Source organism: Callorhinus ursinus, unplaced genomic scaffold (genome assembly GCF_003265705.2).
Source record: "Callorhinus ursinus isolate GAN/ISIS: 27379988/994484 unplaced genomic scaffold, GSC_fseal_2.0 scaffold56, whole genome shotgun sequence".
NCBI classification, from domain to species: Eukaryota; Metazoa; Chordata; class Mammalia; order Carnivora; family Otariidae; genus Callorhinus; species Callorhinus ursinus.
Window position 1 is genome coordinate 730,746 of NW_027397118.1, and position 26,437 is coordinate 757,182.

General features: G+C 54.6%; 1 protein-coding gene across 1 annotated transcript in view; it reads right to left on the bottom strand.

Annotated features, from left to right (window-relative positions):
- Positions 1-260: 260 nt before the first annotated feature.
- SLC6A2 (solute carrier family 6 member 2) overlaps positions 261-26,437 on the bottom strand; it is a 46,730-nt gene continuing 20,553 nt past the window's right edge. The window contains exons 4-14 of the mRNA XM_025852421.2: positions 20,844-20,982; positions 13,871-14,005; positions 12,058-12,161; positions 10,812-10,936; positions 9,906-10,018; positions 8,546-8,674; positions 7,941-8,040; positions 6,529-6,629; positions 5,839-6,006; positions 4,397-4,468; positions 261-3,801 (exon numbers count right to left, since the gene is read on the bottom strand). Coding sequence (XP_025708206.1) covers positions 3,778-3,801; positions 4,397-4,468; positions 5,839-6,006; positions 6,529-6,629; positions 7,941-8,040; positions 8,546-8,674; positions 9,906-10,018; positions 10,812-10,936; positions 12,058-12,161; positions 13,871-14,005; positions 20,844-20,982 — 1,210 coding nt within the window. The 3' untranslated portion in view covers positions 261-3,777. The remainder of the gene's footprint in view (positions 3,802-4,396; positions 4,469-5,838; positions 6,007-6,528; positions 6,630-7,940; positions 8,041-8,545; positions 8,675-9,905; positions 10,019-10,811; positions 10,937-12,057; positions 12,162-13,870; positions 14,006-20,843; positions 20,983-26,437) is intronic.

Below are 26,437 nucleotides of genomic sequence, written 5' to 3' on the forward strand. Positions count from 1 at the left end.
TTGAATTTTAAAAAATAAATAAAAAATTTTAAAAAATATGTGTCATTCTCAGAGCTGGGATTACAGATTTCACCACTTCTAGTCTCCTGTTCCAAGGGTTATACAAAGAGTTATCTGGGTGAGAAGTGGACCTCTATGACCAGAGGCTCTTCTTTACCAGCGGGAGGCTGATCGCAGACACACCCGCTGCCTTACGCAATTCATAGCATTTTACCTTCTTGGCAGAAAGAACCCAACTACCAGATATGTGGCACAGGAAATATCCTTTATTACTCTGTAGACTTATTTTTCCATGAAGAGAACAGCTTTTAAAATAAATCCACACCAGACAGAGAAACCTGCATGACATTGGTACAGTCCATGACACAGAGAGGGCACCACTGGAACAATCCTTATTTACACAGAAGTGGAGAAGCAGAGGGACGAGGGCGGGTACCCCAAAAGCAACTTCACATTTACCAGTGTCTTTGGCGGCAGTAACGATGCGGACGCCCGCCTAGCTGCGGATCCTGGGGCTCACATGGGCATGACACGCGTCACCCTCAACATCCTCAAAACAAAAGGGTTGGATTTTATTTTTTAAATACCCAGTGTTTCTGGCATCCATTGAGGACATACCAGAGAAGGAGGAACTACTGAATGTCCAGAAAAATCCACATTCTGGAGGCCAGAAATCGGACATTGCTCTACTTCACAGGTTACGGGTCACCAGATCATTCTGGAAGGTCCTGCGGTAAACGATGTACTTCCCTCACTGTACATCTAGCACAAGAACATTGTCATGGAGACAGGAGCATTTTTTTAACTGGATGGGACCTTCAATTATGGGATCCAAGCTTTGCTTGTGCAGAGAACCCCGAAGCCCCGAGAGATAAAGCTCCCCCCTCCCCAGGAGCCCAGCGAGGCTGCAGACCCAGGTCCCTGTGGCTCGGAATGCTGAGCTGTGCATGCTTTTCTCCCTTCTCCCTCCCCTGGCTTCCAAAGGAAATAAACAAATGAAATGAGCTCAGCGGGCTTCTCTACTAAGAAATGACTTCTTTGGTAAGAATGCTTCGGGCTCACATCACCAGGGCTGCAAAACGGGTCCTACACCCAGAGACAGCCAACACCCCCTCCCACCCCGGGCGGGGCTGCCGTCCGAGAATTAAGGCAGCTTCGGAGACTTGTATTCAGCAGGACGTTTGGCAAGAGTTGGCAGCTCCCCTTTCTCCTTTGTGTCCTCTGCATCTAGAATGAAGACCCGCTCACAGGTGGACACGGAATCACTGGACACTGAGCAGATGTTAACGCGGTGGTCTTAAACCGATATTTTACATTTCATGGAAAATAATAATCCTTTAAAAATCTGGTAAAATGCAAAAGTGTCATATACAGTACACGGGAGTACCCTCATGTCGGGTAACCTCTGCTATCAAAAAAAGGCCACAAAAAAGAAGTCAAGCGTGACTCAGGATCAAGGACGTACTCCCCCTCCACTAAGTGTGGGTGGAAGGTGAGCCCAGAGTGTCTGCCGGCACCTCCAAGGCTTCCAAGGGCTTCCTGGGTCCCCCTGCCACCCCCAGGGGAGGGGGGCCACACCCGCCCTCGCCCCTCGCCCCAGGCTCAGGAGCCCACTCCCCCCACCAAAAGCAGCACCATTGCGTTGGTTTGGTGTTGGATCAGCTAGCACCACATCTCCGATTCACCCTTGGGACAAATATCTAGAGGCAGAAAGGCCACATGCGGATGGCAGTTTCTCTCTGGAGGGTGTCCCTGTTCTGATACACACAGGCTTTTCTGTTCACCCTCATTTCAGCCAGCCAGCCTCCGCGGTCACACCCCGCTGTTCCCCGGAGCAGCTGTGTTCATCCGAAAGGGAGCGGTTCAACGATCTCCTCTGGCAACTAGCTAGATGGGACCAAACGACATCCTCTCCCCTCTCTCCTTCTTCCAACACATTGTTCTTTGGCTAAGAGACCCCATCTGGCTGTTCGACTGGGTTTTGTTTATTTTTAATGACAGCCTGGGTGGGGGGAAACCCTAGTGTGCAGGGGATTTCAGAGTGCTCTGGGCTGACAGTCCAGGGATCTGAGCTGAGGGTCTGACTGGATCCCTTAGGAGCTGACAGCGCTTGAACCAGAGTGCCCGAAATGCTGGGCCTTGGTGTTCCCATCTCGGAAATGGGGACAGAGACCGGCCCTGCAGCCCTTGCTGGGAAGACGGGAGGTGACAGGGATGAAAGTGCTTTGTGGAAAACAAGCGTAACACCGAGGGAAGAATTACCCTTCACGGGGCCAGATCCCACCCGAGATGGGTCACCCTGCCCTCATCACCCAGACCCCCATCTTACTGTTCTACTCTGTTGGATGCTCCACTCCCAGGACCCGCCTTCCACAGTGGTCTAAGACACCTGCCACCTGGGCTGTCGCAGACTTAGAGCTGGCCTTTTTACACGAAAAGACCAAAAGTCTTCTGATTTTCCCTCTTTTCTCCAAAAAATGACCCACGGACACTGACTTAGCAGGGAAATCTCAGGACCGTCAGAGAGGAAACCACCTCGCTGCCCCCAGCTGGCCCTCTTATAACCCTCTTCCACAAACTGCATGATCCATTGGTCAGGCTCAGGGACACCCCAGGTTTATGCAAAGCACCTTCCGGATGTGTGTCTTCCTACACCCCCAGTATAAGTGGCCTCTTTATTTATTTACTTATGGCCCAAGATTCTTCAACAGGAGCTTCCACAGTCACAACAAGAACCTCTGAACTCGATTTCCAGCGGGTACATAAGAAGAGACTCAAACCATAAACAGAAACCCCAAACAGATGCCACCACCTTAACCAAACTACGAATCCGTTCTCTGAAGGAGCTGAAACTAACCACCACCACCAGAGGGCGCCACGCGTGAACATGTAACAGAAGTTAAGCTGGAAATTCTCTAAAACCACCAACCCGCTCCATCAACTCAGAATATTCTCCCCTCGACTTGAGTGACCAGGTTGCTCTGTACTTGGTCCCACCCTGCCCTCAGGTGCTAAGTCCAGACCATGAAGAGAGACAAAGGGAGTTTTCGGGGCCACCCCCTATCACTTGAAAAGCCCGGGGACCGTACTGGGTGGGAGACCTTGCTGGGTGGGATTCCCCAGGAAGAATGTTCCAGAACACACACACACACATCAGACTCAGCTGAGCCAGAGTGAAAACTGACTGTGAAGGTTTCTGCTCACAATCCCCCAAAGCATCTATCCATAGACCCAAGACAGAGACACACCAACCCCAGCTCCCTGACCAAGGTTCAGACACCACAGCGCTGACCAGGTGGCAAGAGAAAGGATTCCCTGCCCCAGACCCAGCGGGGCTTTTTGTGTGTGTTTGGCTTTATGATGTCTCACCAAGAGGAACATCCCCTCTCTGATTTGGCCGACAGGATTTCTTCCGTGACCCAAAGTACAAGCACGCGTGGTGGGGAATTCCGCCCGAGCCATGGAGCTCAGCTTGGGCCAGATCCCAAAGCGGCGTGAGACCTTCTCCACACAAAAGAGGTTCAACAGAAGTTATTCTTCCATTTCCCTCCCCTCCTCTTCTCCCTTGAGGCTTTCCAAATCTGAACTCAAAGCCCCCGGGCCCGATGAACAGAAGGTGAATAAAAACCAGGTCACTAAACCATTTGTAACTGGGGAAAGAGGAAGAGGGATGGAAAGACACATCTTTCAGGAGAGGATTTTCAAGACTGTGCCCGGGGTGGTAGCGAAGCCTTGGACCTGGACACGGGCGCGGCAGGGCTCCTCCCTGGGGCCGGGTCAGATGGCCAGCCAGTGCTGTAGCTGCAGAGGAAGAGAACAGGTGTCTATGCCGGGGCCGGGGACAGGCGGGGACCCCAGCTGAGAAGGGCAGCAAGAAGCACTGGGCGGGCAGAGGACACAAGCCCTCACTCCAAAGACCCCGGAGAACATGCAGGCTGATTACCTGCTTGTCACTCAGGCCCCCGAAAAGGCCAAGAAGCCTCCCAAAGCCTCACAGCAAGTCTGAAAACAAGGGGCTCACCGGGACCCTCCTCAAAACCCCAACCCCAAGGATTTTAAGGGAAAAGGACTTAGGTCAACGTGTTACTGATGCACCTGCAGCTCTTCCTCCAAGATAAGAGATCCCCAGCCTAGCGTGGCGACCACTCAGAGAGAGAGAGAATAAAGCTTTAGGAAAGACCGGACATTGGGCTTCCCAGGACCGAGGAGCTGAGGGTCAGGCAGAAGCTGGTAGACGCCGAGGACAGGCCCCTCTCCTCCCTTCCTGACGCCATAGCCGTGGGACTATACAGCCCCCAGCTGCTTGGGGTTTGGGGGCGTGTGGGCGTGTAGCCAGCACGCAGTGGGGAGCCGCTAGGGCCTGGCCCCCGCCCAGAACTTTCCAGCCTGCACCTACTTGGAACTGCCTGACGTCCCTCTGGGCCACCAGGTGATGCTCGTTCTCCGGGGTGATGCCGTAGGCCAGTCTCTGTGACAAGATGAAGACGGGGAGGAGGCCTCAGCCGGGCCCGGGGATACCATCCCAGCAGCCGGCAGCCACCCCCAGCTACAGGCCACCTGCTATTTGGCCCTAAAGTCCCGCATGAACGGCTTGTGAGGCCCATACAATACACCCCCTGTCCTTGCTTGTGGAGCGGGTCTGTTCACCTTGAGTCATCTGGCCAGTGGCTGTGTCCCGGGCCGACTACCGCGGCCCGACACCCGGGGAGGCCCCGGGGCCCCAGAGACACACACCGACTCTGCTCTGGGGGACCTTGCAAGTGTGTCACCGAACACATACACACATGGGTCATTGTGAAACCGCAGCTAAGTGAGTGCCACAGGGGACGAGCCCGGGGCACAGGGAGGGCACGGCGGGGTGTCAGGGCAGGCGTCTCTGCCGTGCTGCAGACACAGGCCGGGGACTCGGGGAGGGCGGGGGATGCACTGGGGCCAATGAGGGATCACTACGCAGCGGGGAGCCCTCCCTGCTCCCCAAGCGTGAAAAGTAAAAAGCTCCAAGCAGATCCAGGAGGAGCGCACAGACGCAACCCTGCCTGGGACCCTCTCCCCGAAGTCCTTGTATGGCTCACTCCTCGCCGTCCTCACTTGTCTGTCTGCCCTCGGGTTCCAATGTGAGCCCTGGGGAGTTCCGTCTAGGGCCCAGGGGCCAGGCACCCTCCCAGCCCAGCAGCTGGGGAGTGAGGGCACTACGGGGCGGGGTAGAGGAATGGAAGCTTCATCTTGCAAAGTAAGGACACGAGGCAAAGACTGTCGCCATGATTTATAAAGGGAAGGGCCTTTGCGTAACCAAACAGGACAGACATCATTTCAGAGGAAACGCGCCGCTTCCTAAGCCCTTCTCCGTGTATCTGCACACACAATGCGCACGAGTAAAAGAAGAGAATGAATTCTGGAAATCTCTGGTTTAGGCTGGTAGTCGTCGGGTTTCGGGAAAGAGGCAGGTAAGAGCTGAGGTGGCCAGGTCACGGGGAGCGCCGACTGGGAGATGGGGCCATCCGGGGCATGACAGACCTCAGAAGTGGCCGCGAGGGCTGAGGGTGCCCTCCTACACAGTAACAGCAGGGACGGACGTGTGCGACGCGGACCCGACAGCAGGGGGCGTGCGCTGACCGCCTCCTTTGTGCCAGGCCGCGTGCTAAGCGCTCCCTTGACCTTGCCGAGGTCCATGGGGTTAAAAATGTGAAAACGCGGGCTGGGGCGTGGCGGCGACTTGTCCGTCTTGGTGGCTCTGGGGTCCGGCCCTCGGGTCTGCCCTCTCTGGGCTCATCAGGGACGCCTGGAGACGCCCCGCCATGCCGCCCTCCCCCCCAAACCCGGCCCGCACCCCGAGCTCACCTCCCGGAGGGAGCCCCGTATGCTGAAGAACTTGTAGATGCTGTAGGCCGGCACGAGCACCATGGAGGACAGCGCGATGCCCCACCCGACCCAGTTGGCCCAGAGCGGGAAGACGTAGTCGTCATAGTTGAGCGGCTTGAAGTTGACGACACTCACCACCACCACAAACTGCGGGGACACCACCGGGGGGGGGGGGGGGGGGGGGGGGGGGGGGGCGAAGGAGGAGAGCCAGAGGGGGGGGGGGGGGGGGGGGGGGGGGGGGGGGCGGGGGGAAGGGACCGAAGGAAGAGAGAGACAGGGAGGGGCGGGAGGGGAGCAGGTGGGAGGGAGGCGGCGGCAGGCCCGCGGGAAGCGAGGGGTCGCAGGGAACGCAGGAAAGCAGGAAGGAGAGAAAAAAAAGGAGGGACAGAAGGAAGAAGCATTCAAGGAGCCAACGATGACCAAAAGGAGACAGAAGGAGCAAGACACAGAGTCGAGGCACGGGAAGGTGACACACAGTGCTCAGGGGACCCGGCCCCAGCTGGAGACCCGCCACGGTGGAAGCCTCCCATGCTATGAACAGCACTGGGCATCCCCGCACCCCATCTGCATGTCTGCACAAGCCCATGCCCGCCCCCCCCCTCAATCCCCGGCCCCCTGCCTGGACCCAGCCCCCTCGCCCCAGGAAGCCCCGGCCGGGCCCGTACACACCAGGAGGAAGGCGGGGCTCACAAACTTCCAGCACAGTCGCCAGTAGAGGCCCGGCTTGAACCCCATCATCTGTTGGATGTCGTTGCTGAACCTGTCCACACCTGGGCACACACAGGGCAGGCCGGTCACATGGCCCCCGAAGAGCCCCCGGCCTCCCCGCTGTGGCCCTCCCCTGAGGGTCAGGCCCCGGGACGGGGGGAGGGCGGTGCAGTGAGGCTAGCCGTGGGCACCATGGCACTTGGGACACCCGGGCGCGGGCGCTTGGCTGGTGCGGAAGTCACCCCCAGCAGGTGCCGTGTGTGACACATGGATGGACCTAGAGGGCACCGTGCTAAGTGAAGTCAGGCAGTCTCAGGGAGACAAATACCACTCCTCTCACCTGCCGGATCTCAAAAAACAAACCAAAGGAACAAAGCAAAAAAGAGAGAAAGGAAAAACCAGATTCTTCAATACACAGAACATAAGGGCGGTGGCCAGAGGGGAGCCGGGCAGGGGGATGCGAGAGACCGAGCAAAGAGAGTAAGGGGTACACACTTCTAGCTCTTAAGTAGATAAGTCATGGAGCACGGGGAGGATAAGGGACAATATATAGGGACACTGTTCAGTGACCGGTGGTGACAACACCATGGTGGCGAGCCCCGAGGAAGGTACAGAGTGTCCGATCGCTATGCTGTACACCTGAAGCTAATACAACACCGCATGTTGGCTACGCTTCAATGAAAATTTTAAAAAAATATATAGTACCGCCTTTTACGTGCCACTCCGCTTTGTTTTTGCAGAGGGAAAACAGTGCTCCGGGAGTGGAGGGGACCTGCCCCAGGTGACGTCACTGTGCAGGATCGTCCAGCCTCACACTGGTCGACTCTTTGATGTGACTCGTGGGGAAAGAAAGGAACAGTCGGAACACAGGTGACAACCTGTGGCACCTTCTCCCCGTCCAGCTCCAGAATAAGGCTGCCAGAGAGAACGTGAGCTACTGGTTCCATCTGAGTTTCAGACAGAGTTTCGGAGAGACAATGGAGACAGTTTTAGTTGAACTAAAACTGCATCCCGTATTTGGGACATACTTGTACTAAAACAAGTACTCATCGTTTATCTGAAGTTCAAGTGTAACTGGGTGTCTTGGATTCTATTTGCTACCCGTGGCCACCCTATTCTAGAAGGAATTTTATGGCTTGGGGGATCCGCAGCTTCCTCTGCGTTCCTCTCTAAAAGCTGGCCCTGGGCGGCCCTGGGGGGTCTTTGCAGCTTTCTGTTCAAAGGCAAAGATGAGCTGGTGGGTGGGGGGAGCTGTGCCCAAGAAGCCACCTGCTCCGCCCTGGGGTCAGCAGTGGCTGTCCTGCAAATGGAGAGCCTTTGCATGTCCAGGCGGTGACCGAGGCTCTTCCACGTGCTCGGGGCCCCCCACGTACCGTAGAACCAGGAGACGCCGATGGCTTCCATGAGCACAGCAAACAGAATGGAAGTCCCCGCCGCGAAGGTGTCCAGCAGGGTCAGCACGTACATCCCACCCTGGGCGTGGAGAGAGAAAGCCTGAGGCCATCCTGCCCAGAAATGGCCACTGACTGTCACATCCATCCCGACGCCCCTGTCCCGTGTCCCTGGCTCAGAACCCTGCCTGATAAGGTGGGTGTCGGGGTCCTGGTGCTATTGTCTGATGTCACGTATCTGCATTCTCCCGAAGGCTGAGGGTGGGTCTCTCAGCTGGGAACAAGTGAGCTGGCTTTCAAAGGGACTTCGGCTGCCCCTCAAACAAATCAGCCGTTTCAAAGAGTCGCCTGGAATTCCTCAGGCTCAGAGGTGGAAGAGACTGGGGACACTGGGGGGTCGCCCTGGTGGGGGAATCAGGCCACAGGGCTGAGGATGCTGGTCCCCCCGTGGTTCCCCCTGAGCTTACCCTAGCCCCTCCACCCCCACCCCACCCCACCCCAGCTCCAAGGCTGGGAATTCCTGACCGGATTGGATTGAAATACAGCCCCATGAGCTCCAGGTGACCCAGAGCCCAGCCCCTCCTCACCTTGGTTATGCAAAACAGGGCCAGGAGGAAGGTTCCAAAGGTGACACCGAATGTGAAGAGTTTCCGGTGTCTCTTCAGGACCTGGAAGTCGTCCGCCAGGCCCGTGATGACGGCCTCCATGCCTCCCATCTGGACGGGGCCAGGCAGAGTGAGGAGCAGGTAGGAGGGACGGCCCGCAGCGGAGTCTCAGGCCCCAGGCTCCCTCGGACCTCCCGAAGCCTGGGGGCGGGGGGGGGGGGCTGGGGCACCCTGGTGTGGCGGCCTCGCCTTCCTCCTCATCTTCACCCCACTCTGCCCTGCTCTCAGGCCCACTCAGAACTATGTGGGAGAGGCTGAAGAGGTAACTTCTGTCTCCCTCTGGTCAACAGGTCCCAGTCTACTGTCCCTGAGTGGGGACCCATGAGCCCAGGAGGGTGCAAGGGGTAAAGCCAAATGCTCAGGGATGTCGTCTCTTTGCATATAAGTTTCTGGAAACCACTCCCAGAGGAAAGCTGCTAGCGGTTGGAACTTCAGGCAACAGTTTCTGACAAGGATTTCTCGTTGCCTTTCCAACTGTCAAGCAAGTGGTCACCTCCCACGCCAGCCTCTCAGAGTCTGAAAGGGTCTCCCGTGAGTACGAATCATGTGCTTACTCAAGCGACACCCCAAGCCTGGGGTGGCAGGCGAGAAGCACGCATGCCCTCACTCCCTCCCTATACCTGCCCCTGTACCCCCCCGCCGCCCCCGCAGACGGTGTTAACCACAGATCCAGATTCCTTCCTATGAGCCTGGAAGCAGCCTCAGAATCCTTCTCAACACATTGCTCCTGGCAGATCTACCGACTGAAAAGAAGAGGCACCAAGAGGACCCTCATTCGCCAGCCCTAGCCCGAGACTTCTGGCAAACTTCCAGGCGTGACGTACCAGAGGTGGGCACAGACCTAAAGAGGTCGGTAAATCTAATCTTGCCTACAGGTAAAACAAAAGGTTCTAAGAAACCAATGGGACTGCGAGTGTTTTCGTTGGTTGTTGGTGATGAACTCCAGTGGGAAGAGTGCCTGGTGAGATAAGAAATGTTCCACCCATGTGCTCCTTAAGTTCCGTTTCCCCAGGTGCCAGAGGAGGGCCTGGGCCGGCTCATCTGATGGCAGCTTCTGGGATGGATTTCTGTGATGCCATTGGGGTTTCTACTGGTCCTTAGCCTGGGCCTAGAGGAACTCACTTCCTTGTCTGCCTTTAATTAGGGCTTCTTGGAAACGACTAGCCATCAGGTGGGTACTTCAGGTTGAGTCGTTGGGGGGTGGGGTGGGTCAGGCTCAGTGTCCCCACCCCTCACCACCCCCCAGTGTGTGTGGCATGATCTCCCGAGCAGGGTCACTCACTGAGCTGTCAATTCCCAGAGCCAAGAGCATGACGAAGAACACGATGGCCCAGAACGTGGATCCCGACAGGGTGGAAATGGCTTCTGGGTACAAGATGAAAACCAGGCCGGCTCCTGTAAGAAGCAGGGAGGACCTCGTCAAGGGCTGGGCCTGCTGGTCTGAAATGCGGACGGCGGAAGAGTAGCCGAGGCCCCATCCGCCCAGCCAACCCCGCGATTTTTGGCCAGTCCCCTGGGGTAGAGCGATCCCGGGGTCTGCGGATGACAGGTGACTCCAGCTGCAGCTCACAGTCCCTTATGCCCCAAGGAGGCGGACCTCCAGCAGCCAGGCCAGAGAGCCGAGCGGGGACAGCGGCAGGCCACGGGCTGCAGATCCCACCCCCGCACACCCTCAGGGAGCCTCTTACTCTCCAAAGTCTGTGGTCCTCCGAGCCCATTCGAGTTCCCTGCCAGGCCCCAGCTTCTTTGTGGCCATAAGAATAGGAGAAGCAGTAGGGGAGGGCAGGGTCCAAGGCCGGACTGCTCAGGCCTTGAATGCTGGTACCGTCGCTCACGAGCTGGGTGACCTTGAACCACTCCCGTGGCCTGAGTCTCCACTTTCTCACCTTTAAAGTGGGCCGATTCACACTCACCTCACAGCACCGTGAGAACTAATGAGGGTATGTCAAGTGCTCAGCCCAGGGCTCCACAACTGGTCCCGCCTAGCCCGACTCACGGGAAGGTTCCATTGCACAGGCAGGAGCCAGGATGGCCGGGAACGCCCACCGATGGCCTCAGAGAAAGCCCGTGATACGGACGGTGTGGAAGGTTCCAGGTCCGGCCCTCTCGTTCCCACAGCCACCCACAGGGAAGCCGCCGGCCAGGGGCGCGCTGGCTTTCTCAGTGCCTCCCGTGTCTGTGCACCCACCTTCAGTGGCCACGTCCTCAATGTTGACCTTGTGTTCGTGGGCCATGTAACCGAGGATGGAAAAGATGGCAAACCCAGAGATGAAGCTGGTGACACAGTTGATGGTGCTGGTGAGCAGGGCGTCCCTGGGGGCGAGGAGAACCATGGGGTCAAGTGGCCTAACTCCCCCACCCTGCTCCCCTGTCTATGGAGTTGCTACTTCCAACACCACCCCACCCCCCGCTGCCATGGGGACCCCAGTGCCCCACTGGGTCAGGACCACTTTGAGATCAGGAGCTGGTGTCCAACTCTTGTTGGGGAATCACATGACCAGCCTCCCTCTTCAGCAAACTGCCCGTAGCTCCCTACTGCTTCTCAGCTTCTCACCCAGGCCTTCAAGAGCTTTGTTGAGATGACCCAACCTTCCTTCCTGGCTTCCTTTCCATGACTCCCCAACACGCAGTCTTGGAACAAACCAGACCAGTCAGCTTGCTGGCCCACCGACGCACCACCTCCCCGGCTCCGCTCAGGCTTATCCCCACCAAGTGTGCCTTCTGCTCTGTGTCCACCCGTCACAATGCCAACGATCCTCCAAGGCTCCCCTCAAGCTCCCCTCCCGCTCTTGCTGATCACCCCGCTTCCCCAGCCTGCCGCCCTGGCACATGTCCATCCCCGTCTGTCTCACACTAGAGGGGCTGTGGTTCTGTCTGACGGGAGCGGGCCCCAGGCGTGCCCCCGTCTGAAGGCCTCACCGCACTGGGCCCATGGGAGGAAGTGTCAGATGCTGAGCGAGACCCGAGCTACAACGTGGTCTTCTGACTGCTGCCCTGAGCAGACCCCTCAGTCCACCCTGCGGTCTCACCCCTGACTCTGCCAGGCCCTCACCTCTCATGCGACCAGCCCTTGCCTGTCTGGGCATCAGATGGACAGACAGACAATGCCGTCTGCTCTCAAAAGCCACACAGTGCTCCTCTGCACCAGCTGCCTGTCCCCATGACCTCCCGGCGCTGGGGGCCCTGACCTTCCCAGGTGAGGACCTTGCCTGTTTAAGAGGTGTCCTGCGTTGAGATGCATCATTAGGAGCCCCCCACGTCAGAGTTCATAGAACACCCCCTCTGGAGTTCACGGAAGGTCCACTCTGCCTCATTTCACAGAGGGAGAAACCCTGGAAGAGTTGACTTGCCCCAGACCAGAACCCTCTCTCCCATCCCTGCAGGGGTCGGTCCCCAGGATCTAGAGCTTTCCAGAGCCCTGACAAGGATCTTACCTATAGCAGTTGTTGTCAAATTTGTTGTAACTGGCAAACGCAATCAGGACTCCAAATCCAGCCCCCAAAGAAAAAAAGATCTGAGTTGCCGCATCGATCCATACCTGAAACGGGCAGACAAGAGCCATCACCCTCTGCTTCCTAGAGAACGGGAAGGCTGCTCCGGGAAGGCAGGGGAGCCCCAGGGATGTCTGAGACCCGAGGAAGCGAGGTCTGACCCGGAGATGGGCAGCCACGCAACTCCTCCCTGGGGGCCTGAGCGAAGCTTTGGTGGAGAGAGACTGCGGCCCCTCTAGCAGCTCCTGGCTCTGGTGACCATGAACGAGCTCAGCCTGGACGAACTCACGGGATCAGTCTGATGTCGAGATTTTCAAAGGAAGTTACTGAACTCACGGTGCTAGGCTCAAATGTGGATGGAGTGAGGGCAAAAGGTAGGACCATTTCAGGAGTTACACAGACAGCATTTTCAGAAAAGGGACAAGGATTCCTAGCAGCTTCCACCAGCCCACAGACAGTGCTGACTCCTGGGCGGGGAGGGCACTGGGGTTACTTATTCCATCTTGTGGGTGATGAAAGCACGTGGCTGGAAGCCCAGAGATCTGAGCACCCACCCCCAAAACAATGTCTCGCCCTAGTCAGTTTCACCTGTCTGCACATCTGCGTGGGGCGGGGCGGGGGGGGCAGTTACACCCAGCCCACTTGGACCGAGAGCCCCATGCCAGTGGGATTTTCGAGTTTTCTGGCACCTCGCTCATGTTATCCTAGGCTCCCCGTACTCTGCGAGCAGAGGTTGGAACAAGAGAAGCAATCCGATGGAGGATAGGTCTGCTCCCTGAGACATCACACGGGCTCAGTTTCTACTCGTCGGAAAGACAGGATATTTGAGCAGGTGGAGAACAAGCAGAACTCTGACTTATTTCACAATTTACGAGACCGGTGCGAGTCCTAAGCTCTGTTAGCTTTCTGACAGTTACTAAGGAAATAGGTTTTCCCCTTGGTTATTGGGCTATACCACTGTGGTGTGTTGGGACATTGTAACTATGGGAGGTGTGTACTGGGACGCGTCCCTCCTGAGCCTATGTTGCTCCCGCCTGTGGGGGTTACTGTGGGTTCAGAGAGTGTGAAGAAGCCTTTGGGAAGAGTGAGGGGAAATGCTAAGGTGTGAGCATGGACGCGGGCTTCAGGGAGGAGGCGGAAATGATCTAGGCCATGGTTGGGAGATGCTCAAGGCACTGGGTACCTCCAAGGCTGTCTCTGATCCCAACCTCATCCCACTACCTTGGGCTCCACTCCCCATTCACCCCACCTTCATTTAGTCCGTGCCTCTGGGCAGGACAGTGAACTGGAGGAGGCGTGGCAAGCATGGGGCGGGGGGTCAGCAGGGTCCAGATCGCCCTGCGCCTCCCGCCGCCGCTTCTCCCCACCTCAAGTTGATGGCAGCCGAGGGTGAGGCTGGGGACCAGAGCGTGGAATTAGGGCTGGGGTGGCTGGGGTAGGGGGGGGAGCTAGGGGGCCATGGCCGGTACCAGGACTCAGGACAGAGTCCTGCTCCCCTCGGAAAGAGGGGTCTGCAAAGGACACCACGCAGAGCCACAGAATCCTGGGCCATCTGAGCTGGGGGAGTGTCAGGTGCAAAGCAAGTGGGTGTCAGTCAGACGGAGAAGCGGCAGCCCAGAGACGGAAGCACCTGTCCTCCGTCCCAGGCTACGCCGCAGATTTGTGGTGGAACTGGGACCAGATTTCCTACCTACCGCTCGTCCCGAGAACCCTCCCCAACCCTGGCGCGAGGGCGGGCGGTCCCCTGGGCACTGACCGTGGCCTCTTTTAGGCGGTAGAAGTCGATGTGCAGGTAGGCGTTGATGCCGTTGGAGGCGCCGGGCAGCGTGACGCCGTGGACCAGGAGCACAAAGAGCACGAGGTAGGGCAGCGTGGCCGTGATCCACACCACCTGGCAGTGGATGGGGGCGGGCCATCGGGGTCAGGCCCTCACCCAGGGACCCAGGCACGCCCTCCCCAAACCTTCCTGTACCCCGGGCACGTGCCCCGAGCTCCATCTCTAGGGCCAGGCCACTCCCCTGAGCAGCCCGGAACCAGGCGGGAGAGTCCGCACATGGAGGTGGCACAGCCCCGGGAGTGAAGGGCAGCCAGGGCAGAGACGGGGTTCTCACGGCTCCCAACACCTCTTCCCTGAGCCGCCTCTACTGACCCCTTCAAGTTGCCCCAGGCAGATCTAAGCACACCCACCTAAGCTCTCCACCCGCTTCCTCCCCGCTTCCTCGGCTCTCCACCTCCTCTACCTTCCTTCAAACATAGCCTCCCAACCCATTGCCCAAGAAGGAATTCATTGGCCAAGAAGGGAAGCGGTGGGGCAGGAAGCAGAATCTCCTGCTGTTCTTTATCGCGGGTTGGATTTAGGACAAAGACAAACCGTCTCGTCCAGAAACCCAGACAGAAAGAGATTATCTCCAGACTAAAAAGTGACCTTTCTCTTACCCCCTTGCCCAAGGTGGAAGAACAGAGACCAAAAGTAGGGACAGAGGAAGGTTGTATGGGCTTCCTCCCCGTCCCTTCTCACGCCTGAGACATTAGAGTACTCTGTGCAACGTTATAGTTTCAAATGTCAAAGTCCAGATCCTATTTTTGGGGTTTCTGATTGAATCGGTCCATAGTGGGGCCTGCACTTCAGTATGTTTTGAAAGCTTCCCCCCTCCCTGGGTGATGCAAATGTGCAGTCAAGGTTAAACATCACTGCTCTAGGCAAGTGTAGCCACGGAGAGCCTTGCAGAAAGAAGACTGTGCCTCCAGCAAAAAATCTGCTCAGCGCTGGGTTAGCCAGACCCAAGAAGACTCAGCTAAAGCAAAAGAGGATCCATGACTTAAGGACCAGAGGGTCCCTCCTCCCAAAGCCCTGACACTATGCAGCCTCTAGAATCTTCACACATCCCTGGGGAGAATTTGGAAGCCCTGAAACATGACTAAGGGTAAAGTTCTTTGCTGGCCTAGAAAGAGATGGGCTCAACGCAAAAAATGAAATGTGAAAAACGAAGTTCTGTTTTCCATACCTACATGGAAGGACTGGGATTTATCCTTCTTGTCCATCCTTCCCATTACACCAGGGGCTCCTTGGAAGCAAAACCCCTATATTTTTCAAATGCGTATCATGCACGTGGCATACATAAGTGCTTAAAAACATTTGTTGGATAGAGGGATAGATGATTGGACAGCTGCAGAGATGAATGACTGGATGGATGGATGATTGGACAGTTGTATAGATTAATTATTGGGTGGATGGATGGATGGATGGATGGATGGATGGATGGATGGATGAATGATTGGACAGTTATACAGATGAATGATTGGATGGACGGATGACTGGATGGTTGGATATATAGTTGGGTAGATAGTTAAATGGTAGATGGGTGGTTGGGTAAGTAAATTGCTGAGTATATGGATGGGTAGACAGATGAGTGAGCCAGTGATAATGCTGAGGGTTAGTGAATGACCAAATTAGTCCAAGAACAAATGAAAGAATGAGCAAGTGAATGAATGAGCAAATGAGTCAGGGAGTAATTCAATGCATCAGTGGTTGGTCATGTCTTCTGAGGGAATCAGAAGAGGAATCAGGCTCCTCTGTTTCATGTTATCCAGTTGTTCCTCCATCGGTCCCTTGTCCTATGTGGGAGGGGGTGGAGTCTTTGTGGATCTGTTTTCTTTCAGAAATGCAGGAACAGGAGGACAAATTGCCAAAAACAAATAAGGAGGAAAACAGGCCTTGGAAAGTGAAGCCATTGCATCTGGTTGGTTGGCTCCATATTAATCCTGGATTTATTCTCCCAAACTGGGACAAATGGGTCTAACTCTTTGGTGACAGGCACGGGAGGAGCCCTCATATAACTTTTTACTGGGTCCAAACTGCTGTGTTCCCCTACAACTCATGTTACCAGCTGCAGGCCCAATGGCTAGCCTAGCAGGCCAGGTGAGACCATACTCCACCCATCAAAAAGCATCCTCAGGTTTGACTCCAAGGAATCTCCGTGGGGGTCTGCGGGCAGCACTCGTTAGTCATGTCTGAGGCTCCAAACTCAAACCAATGGCTGATAATCAGAACTTTCTAATGAAGAGAGCTCTCTAAAGAGAGTATGAGCTTCCCAGGGAGATGGGGAGACAGTGAGGTCCCCGTCACTGAAGGTGTGCAGATCTTGCCAGAGATCCAGGCATTAGGCAAAGGATTGCCTAGATCAAGGTGAGGCCCATGGCCCAGAGACATCAGCATCACCTAGGAGCTTGTCAGAAATGCAAATTCCTGCCCCACCCCCATGGAATCAGACTCTCAAGGAGAGATCCCGCAATACTGAGTTTTGACAAGCCTTCCATGTGATTCTTATGTGCATTTAAGGTCGAGAAACACTGCTCGGGGTCACCACTAAGGTCTACTCTGACACAGATATGATAAATGTCTGTGCTTCATCACTACAAAACTGCATTGATTTAACCTCTAATGATTCAGAATGTGGGATCCTCCAAACTGGGTTTTAGGGACATTTACACAAATAACGAAGACATACAAGATTTGTGGGGTGAGGGGTATGAACTGATGTTACATAAAAAACCCCACCAAGCTGTAAATATTTTAGCATCTTCATTGCTCATGTGCAGACGATATTCTTCACTATAACAGGGTCTGATTAAGTCACTAAAGTAAGGCAGACCAGCTTGCATTGAACCATTCGTGGGAAGACTTGGGTAGAATTAGGACTTGAAACTCACAAGGAACAAAATGACCTTTCAATTCAAAAATTCTAAAACTCAGGTTTTTTTTTTTTAATTGGTCCAGCTTTCTCCCCAACCCCACCCCTCTTTGCCAGAATCTGAGAGGTGGTCTGTCTTTTCCCATCCCCCAAACAGCCCAGAGCCTAGCGGTACCACTGGTGGAACATGGTGGCCGCCCCCAGCCAGTTCTGTTGTCTTGATTTATCTTCAGGCAGAGGGGAGCCCAAGCCTTCTGAAAACTTAGTCCACTATGTAAACGGAGCGGGTAGGAGCTGGGCCCGCCCCTCCCCACAGCTGCACTGAGCGGCAGCAGAGTCTGCAAGCCTCTGAGGCAGGGACGGAGCGCTGGAAGGGGTGCCGAGGAAGGAGTCAAAGGCAGGGCAAGGATCATTTATTGAGCAATTTCCATCTGCCAGCCCCGCACCAACGACCTCTCCTCCATCCTCCCAGTGGCCCTGGAGGTTGGCACGATTATTAACCGCCCTCAGTAGGGAGCGGCCTTAATTCCAATGTCACCCAGCAGGAAACAGTGGTGCCTGGACTCCAACCAGGTGCTCTGGCCACAAAGCCGTGTTCTTAATCACTCACTCCACTGAGATCTGGGAGCCAAGGCCAAGTCCTAGTCATGCTTGAGACTGTGGTGACACCCTGTCCCCCTCCAGGCCTCAGCCTCCCTGTGTGTACGAGCAGAGTGGAGTAGATGGCCTCTGTGTGCCTTCCAGTCTGACATTTAGGGGCTCATCATCTAAGAGCCAAGTTCAGCCAAGGACTCCAGAGATGGGGGAGGCAGGCAGGACTCCAGGACTGCAAGCCTCAGTGCACATGCTGCCCAACTGACTCCCTGGGGGCTAACTCCCCACTCAAGCCTCCGCCCTCTGCCCTGAGGTGGTCAATGGGCCAAGGTCAGAGTGTGTGGTGTGGGGTCACCCCTTTCCCTGATTCAGACTGTGCCCCCCACCCCCAGCTGCCGCGGTGGAGTTACATCTCCTCCCAGCTACAGAGCCTTCACTTGCCAAGATGGAAAGTGTGAACATTTGCAATTCATTTCGGGCTGCTCTGTGGCTGCAGAAGCCTGCTAAGAAAAGCCCCATCCTGTTCCAGATGCAGTCTGGGCAGAAAGAAGCAATGCTCTTGATTATCTCATGAGCCACTTTATATAAATAATTAAAGACAGGGCACAGGAATATCCTGAATGAAGCTCCCCATTCTGGAAAGCTCCCTTCGCAGGGACTGCCCTTCCCTGTTCAGCGGCCAGAGCTCTGGGAGATTTATGCAAAATGTGGACCGTGGCTTCTTTTGGGGGGATTTACAGAAAATGTGGGCTGTGGCTGATGTATGACTCGTTTCCACCTGGTGGGGGGTTTTCCCTAGGGCAGCATTCCCGCCACTGCCACCAGCCCCTCCTCACACTCCGAAGGGGAGGGCATGACTCCTCGAACGTGCCTTTGCACAGAGGAACTGAGCAAGCTCAGCTCTGCGCCTTATCATCAGTCTGTGGCTTTACTCAGGCGGTTCCTCCTGCTGAAAATGCCCTCCCTCTGCCCCGTCCCCATCTGCTCCTGTCCTTAGAGACCTGGGCCAAACGCCACCTTCTCCATGGCCTTGGCTCAAAGAGCAAATGCTGATGCAGGATCTCTCACTTTTTTAACCACGACAACTCACGGTAATAAACACCTTGTACACGGACACAAAACACACTCAAACACGTGGATTGCTATAGCTAAAATCCAAACCCCACAAGCCAGCTCCAACTTTACTGTGTGCAATGCATTCCAGTTCGTTTCCTTGTCAAAAAATTATGGCGATCCGCTAAATTGATTTAAGGACAGTTGAAATGTTCAGTTTGCACCTCAGTTAAAATGCAACCTGAGCACCTGATATGAAATGATCTCTAAAGCCAAGTCAAAAAATTAAAAAAAAAAAAGGCAAAACATAGAATAGTATGTGTACAGTTTGTGACCATTACCGTTTATTTCGAGGGGGACACACGTGTGTCTCTGGATGAAGACTCAAGAAACAGTCACAAAGGGTGACCCATGCCTGTCTGTAATGCACATAAGATGATAAGCAATCGGAGAAGGACTGTGCCTCGTTTATTCCTACATCACTAATACTAGCTTCAAGCCTGGCACACAGTACGTGTCCATAAAGGCTTAATACGCTGTACTGAATTCAAAAGAACACTCAGTGAGGCTCCCTAACTTATTTATCCACCCACCCTTTTTCCTTTCTTCCTACCTTCCCTCCTTTCCTCATGAATCCTTCACTAAATACTTACTGAAGACCTACTATGTGCCAGGTGCTGGGATGGTAGTGGTTCTCACCTGGTTTTGCTGTATCTCAGAATTGCTTGCAGCCCTGCTCTGCACTTTATTTGGGTTCCTCCTTGGGGCAGACATTGTGTCTTCAACATGCGGACAGGAGGTTCCATGTCAAGCCTTTCTTGACAGGTTTCAGCCCTACTGGCTGCCAGTCCCCTGCCACTGCCTTTGCTCTCAATGGCATGACCAAGGACTCTAGGAATACCAGAGATCACCCTGATGCATGCCACTGGCCCAGTCACTTGTTTAATAAGGCTTCTCTCACAAAGTCCCACCTGCCTGATTACAGTAGACTGTTGCCTCATGACCCCCAGTGAACTTGCCCCTGGGTTAGTCCCCTCCCACACTGACTCTCGGCTTTACCACAAGATTTGTCTTGGCCATTGGGCCAACAGCAAGCATGACACAAGCGGAGACGAGAAGAGCTACTTGCACGCTGGGGCTTGTCTGCCTGGAACATGCTCTTGGAACTCGGCCGCCATGCTGTGAGAAGCCCAAGCCACTTGGAGAGGTTTTGTGGAAACAACCCAAGACGCTCTGGTTTATGGCTCCAGCTGGGCTCCTAGCCAGGACCAACTACCATCCATGAATGTGCACCATCTTGAACATTCTAGCTCAGCCAAGTCCCCAGATATGGAGCCAGGCAACATCACATGGAGCAGAAGACCCACCTGTCGGATCTCAGTCAACCCACAGCATCGTGAGAGGTACCAAATGGTTCTTTGACATCACTACATCTCAGGCTGTTTTGTTACACAGCAGTAGCTAATCACAACACTGGAAAGACCATTTCTCACCTACAGCCTCGTTAAGACAGTGGAGCTCCTGGGAGCCTGGGTGGCTCAGTTGGTTAAGCGACTGCCTTTGGCTCAGGTCATGATCCGGGAGTCCTGGGATCGAGTCCCGCATCGGGCTCCCTGCTCGGCAGGGAGTCTGCTTCTCCCTCTGACCTTCCCCCCTCTCATGTACTCTCTCTCTCTCATTCTCTCTCTCAAATAAATAAATAAAATCTTTTAAAAAAACCAATATAAACTTTAAAAAAAAATGACAGTGGGGCTCCACATGGACCCCACAGGGTCCAAATGGGGTTGTTCTGATGTTCCCCGGGCTCAGAATCAACATGGGCCATGAGATGCGTGTTCTCCCCCTGAGGGACTGAATCCAGGGGTAGGGGGAGGTGTCACCCAGGTCAGAATGCCGACTCTGGTGGCCCTCCTCCCCCACCAATGCCCCTCTTCCCAGGAAACCTAGACCCTTGCAGGCACTCAGTACTCTGCTGGACAAAGCGCATGGATGTGATAGTGAAGGAAATGGTTATATTCCGGAGAAGGATGCAAATGTGCATCCGGTTTTAGGCCAGACTTTGTGATTTATCAAACACATGTCAATAGGTCACTTGAGGCTTTTTCCCAAGACCCTTGGGGTGTCCCAGTCCCTGGGGGCTTTGGTGGAGAAGTGTGGAGCCCTGATGTACCCCCTCACCCCTGGGTGAGGGAGCCCTGGGCTTCGGGAAGGGAAGGGACTTGTCGCGGGCCTCCCAGTCAGGCAGTGGCAGAGCCGGGATGGGGGCAAACCCAGGCTCTGGACCTCCACTTCTCCCACCCTTGCTTTTTGCCGACCACCTAGTGACAGCTAGGAAAAAAGATCTTCTCTTTCAGGCCAATGTCCCAACTTAAATAGAAACAAAGATATTACCTTTCCTGAGGTCTTCACTCCTTTCCAGAGGCTAAAAAACAGGATGACCACGACGACCATCAGACAGAGTGAGAGTTGCCACTGGGGCAGGCCGATGTCATGGATCCCGCTGCTCTCGTGCAGGTGCAGGACGCCACGCCTGCCCAGAGGAGAGGGGAGGGGGCCGGGGGGGGGTGGCGGAACGGTGTTGTCAGACAAAATGACTGAGGCCGTGGCCGCAGGCCAGTCCCCGAAAATGCCCACCGATGGAGACTGGCCTTGGGCTGCACCAACCCCTGCCCTGCATTGTGTGGGTCTGCCTTGCTCAGTGGTGGCCAGTCCCGGGGACGGGCCTGCCCTGGGCCAGCAGAGCAAGTCTTCCCGCTCACGTCTGTTTTCAAAACAATAACACAAATCTCAGGAGTGCCACCGGCACGCCTGGTCCTAGGGAGATGGTGGAAAAATAACAGGAAATGTCCCGGCCCTTCAAGTGCTCACAGCCTAGAGCAGCGGAGTGATGGGGTAATTCTGACCTCCCCCCAACCCCGGGGAGACAATAGCACATTTGGCAAGGTGTGGAGACCTCTCTGAGGTCATGAATTAGGGAGGGAGGCTGTGCTCCTGACATCTGGAGGATCATGACCGGGGACATCCTACAATGCACAGGACTGCCTCTAACAACAAAGAATTATATCCAGTCCCAAATGTTCATGTTGCTGAGTTTATACATCCCTGTCTAGGGACTTAGATGAGAATAAACGTTTCTTCTCTTTGGGAATAACCACTAAGCTAAAGGTAAGCATATCCCATGCCCCGGCAATCCAATTCCTGGGTATGTACTCGACCGAAATGTGTACATATGTTCACCAAAACACATGTTCTAGAATGTTCACAGCAGCATGAACCACCATCACCTCAAACTGAAAAAATACTCAAATACCCATTGACAGTAGAATGGATCAATTATGATACATTCATAAAATGGAATATCAGGAGGCAACCAGCTCTCTATGGATGGACCTCTCACGCAAAATCCTGTGAGAAAGAAGTCAAAACCAAGGGGCGCCTGGGTGGCTCAGTTGGTTAAGCATCTGCCTTTGGCTCAGGTCATGATCCCAGGGTCCTGGGATCGAGCCCCGCATCGGGCTCCCGGCTCAGCAGGGAGTCTGCTTCTCCCTCTCCCTCTGCCTCTCTCACTGCTCATGCTCTCTCTCTGTATCTCTGTGTCTCAAATGAATAAATAAAATCTTAAAAAAAAAATGAAGTCAAAACCAAACCCAAAGAAGTCGGTACTTTCTAATTGCACTCATATAAACTACAACAGGCAAAACTAACCTGAGGAGTTAGAAGTCAGGAAGGGCAGGTGCTCCCCGGGTGGGGACGACAGGGGTACAGAATGGGAAGGGACACTGTAGGAATTTCTGGGACACTTGCCAGTTATGTTTCTTGATCTGGGTGCTGGTAACATGGTTGTGCTCTGGCTGTGACATTCCTGAACCATCCCTCAGTGACATGCACTTCTTGACAATACTTATAATATGAAGTATCCTTTGATAAAAAGTAGGGTATTTGAAAGTAAGGAAAACAAACAAATAGAAGAAAAATGAGGTTTGAGACTACTGGGGTTCCTCATTCAATCTTCAGTGAAGAAACAGTAGAATTGCACAGAAAATGACCAATTGCTAATTAGAATCTAATCCAAGTCATAAGGATCAAATCAAAGGTCAAGTGAGACCAACTGATACAATAAGAGACCAGGTCCCAGGGGAGGGAGGAACCCCCCCCCCCCTCACCACAATTCCGTATCCCTGAAAGACAAAGAAAGCAGAACTGTTGCCATGGAAGGGGGACAGCCTGGGAAGGTGTCCCCCTGCACCCAGATCATTCGTCCCTCAGTTCATCCTGGGCCTCAGCTGCACACAATGCCTTGTGTGGGGGGGCTTACATTCTAGCACCAGAGGCAGAATTACGAGCACAATCACAATAAAGTGTGACAAGCGTTGGGAGCTGAGAGCTTCAAGGGCACCCAGAACTGGTCTCTGTACCTCCACTGCACCGCACCCCACACCCAGAGGCTACAAACTACCAATACCCTTCAAGGCCCCCGCTCTAATGTCATCTCCTCTGGGAGGCCTCCATGATCACCCCCCGGCAGGGATCTTTCAACCCTTCCCATTCCCGTGGCTCTTGGCTCATTTCCCAAGCCACGCCTGCTCCTGCCACACGAGGGCTGGCTGAATGCAGAGCTCTCCCCAGGGTAAGGAGGTGGAGGAGCCATCTCTGGGTCCCCAGTGTTAAGCCCAGGCCTGACAGTTAGGCTTGTTAGATCAGAGCAGATTGTTAGATCAGGAACACCTGCTCACAACCTTTCTTGCTGAATCCAATAATCCATCTTCTAAAAAATGAGACCCAGGACCCACCCAAGAGGAACGAGGGAGCACAGAGGGTCAGCCTCCCACAGGCCCTCACTTCTCTCAGCAGCAAATCCCCCAACCTGGAGGGGTCCTCACCCTTCTGTCCAGGTCCCTCACACTGTCCAGGGTGACTAGTGTTGAAGGCTAAAAGTAGCATGATATATTGTCCTTCCCTAGAGGAGTGCTTTAACTCAAAAGAACAACACACTAATGGCAAAACTTTGCACGCCCACAGTGGATAAACTGGGCGGGTGGGGGATAGTCAATTGTCTCTCTGCCTGTCTGTATCTCTGTCTCTCTACCCCCCAACCACCCCTCCTCCCTTCCCTTCTCTTCCTCCTCACCCACTCCCCCCCAAAAGAGAAATTCAAGGTACGGAGAATGTCACTTGGAGGCCTATCAACTTCTCACCCTGCACATTTGAATCACGCAGAGGTCTTTTTAACAATTCCTGATGTCTGGGCCCCACTCTCAACCAATTAACTTAGAACCCATGGGGGAATGGGCCTGGGCACCAGCATCTTTTAAATTCTCCAGGAGATTCTCCTGGGCAGCCAAAGCTGAGAACCGCCCGCCACCCCCACTCCCGGACAATAGGTCTGCCTAAATTACAGGTTTTCTTTAGAGCAAGAGTCTTCCAGAAACTGTCTTTACTTTCCTGGCAAAATAAAATTGGCTTTCTGTGCCTAAGGGGAAAAAAAAAAGGCTCAGGAGAGACTCATAAAATGTGGGCTTGGACGATTTTGTATGCCTGGGGATCAGAGGAGCCCACAGAATCAGAGGCAGAGGGCTGTGCTCGCTAGGAGCAGTGCATTAGACCCTGGAAGATGCTGGGGTTGTGGGGAAAGTGCATCGTGAGTCTGGAAACTTGGTTAGCTTTTCCTTGGGCAGGTGACTGCATTTGAGGAGGCTACCACTGCCCTTGTGCGTGAACTCATGCGTTCATTTATTCATCCATTCCAAATTGAGGTCTATTATTTGCAAGAACATGAAGGCAATTAGAAGAACGTGGCCCAAAATGGGTGTCAGACAGACCTGGGCTCCCTCCTTGGCGCTGCCACCAGCAACTGGCGGCCTGAATCCTTCCTCTGGTTGCGCAAACTCATTCTGCACGTCTGCGGTGAGGCAGGCAGTGCTAGGGGCCGGGCACACGGCTGTGGACAAGCAGGTGTGGGCTCCAGCCACATGGAGCTCCTACGGGGTTGGGGAGTGGGCACAGAAGCTGGTGCAAACATTCCCCATCTTGAGCCCTTTCCTTTCTCAGGAAAATGCTTCTCATGAGGATGAAATCACAGAACATGAGACAGTGCCTAGAACTCAGGATATGCTTCACAAATGGTAATAGTAATTATCATGAGCCAGTCCCAGCCTTCAAGGAGCAGCAAAGGAGCTAAGGAGTGCCCCCAAAATGACCGAGGGAGTTAGCCCCAGGGAGTCAGCCGGCAGGTTCCCAGGGAAGGGGGTGACTGGTACCTTCTCTGCTGGGCGTGGGGGAGCAGGTGAGCTGAGAGGAGGTGCAGAGGTGTGGCAGAGGGAGAGAGGGACAGAGGGGGAGGTGGATGGGCATATGTGTCTGCAGGTGAGCAAGTATGAGTGAATGGGCAAAGCTGTGTGGCCCACAAAGGCCCACGTACCCCCTCCCCGGACAGCCCTCATCCCTGCGGCACCCCCCCCACCAGATGTTGTAGCTTTAAACTACCCAGCCTGCATCAGCTGCCCCATGCAATCAGCTTCGGTGTCCGGCCCTCCTAAGCCTGCCTCCTGGTCCGCTACCAACGTCACCACCCTTTCAGCCGTGTCCCAGGCCAGACCCACATTCTCTTCCCCCTGGACCGTTACAGAAATCTCCCCGCAACCCCACTACCCAGTCTCTCCATGGCCCCTTCACTCTAGTCTGGGCTGCTGTAGAACCAGCCATCTGACTGTCCTAATCGGTCCCTCTCTCACCAGAGTCCTCAAAGGCACTTTATCACCTCCCTCAGTGCTTCTCCCCGGGGCAGTTTTGGCCCCACCTCCCCAGGGATGTTCGGCAATTTCTGGGTTGTCACATCTGGAGTGGAGGGACATGCTGCTCCCATCTCGTGGGCAGAGGCCAGAGATGTTACTAAACATCCCAAGTGCACAGGACAACCCTGCCCCAACAGAGAATTTCCTAGCCTCTAACGCTAAAAATGTGGAGGTTATGAAATCCTGGTCCAAAGGATAAAAACATAAGCCTTCCAGAACCTGAGGCCTTTCCTAACTGTCCCCTGCCCAGGGCACCCCCTGTCGTAGCTCACCATTCCTTGGACTCCTGGCCATGGCCAGCCACTGTCATTTCTCCGTCATCTGAGGCTCTTGTTGCTCTGGGCCTTGGAACTCTCTGTTCCTTTCCATCTAGAACACACTTCCTGGCCCGATCTATCTGCCTGGCTAGTGTCAACTCAAAATGATGCCCTGACTTAGGCTCCTCTCCTATGCCCTAAGAGAAAGACAGAGGCGGCCGGGGGTTAGAAGGATGGGGAGGAGGAAGGGAGGAGGAGGGACAGGGGAAAGAAGAGAAGGAGAGAGGAGAAGAAGAAGAAGAAGAAGAGAGGGTGGGCCTATCCAAAAAGATAGAGAACCAGAATCAGGTGCTGAAGCCATCTGACTCTTCATTCTGCTTCTTCATTGTTTTCAATGGGCTGAGGGTTGAATGGTGTCGCTAACCATCTGGCCCATTTGACTATTCAAATGATGATAAAAGGCACTGGACCCACTGTACGTGGCCTGAAACTTGCTAAAATGGCGCCAGTGTCCAGCCAGAGGGTCGAAAGGCCCCCACGTGCATGTGAAGACCACGTTCAGGTTTTCGGGGCTTGCCAAATATTTCGCCGGTGAAAAGGCCGGACTCCTGAGCGGATTCCCAGGAAAAGAAATGTGAACCCAGCCTCTCTCCCCAGCAGGCCCAAGCCTCAGGGGTTAGCACAACTAACTGGGGTTTGTTGTACTTTTCCAGCAGTTTAATGAAAATGAATCATTGTAAAGTACATGGTCCAGGCTTTCTGAAGTCTGCGGGCCAAACGGACTCAGTTTCTCCCTCGACATTTGAGCCCAGAGGGTTAGCGCTGGGGTGGAGGGAGACTTCTCTGCCCCACTAGGGACAGGCAGGGAGTAGACGTTTTCTGCCTCCCGAGCATGTTCACCAAGGGTGCCCTTTTACACGTAAAGTTACAGACCATC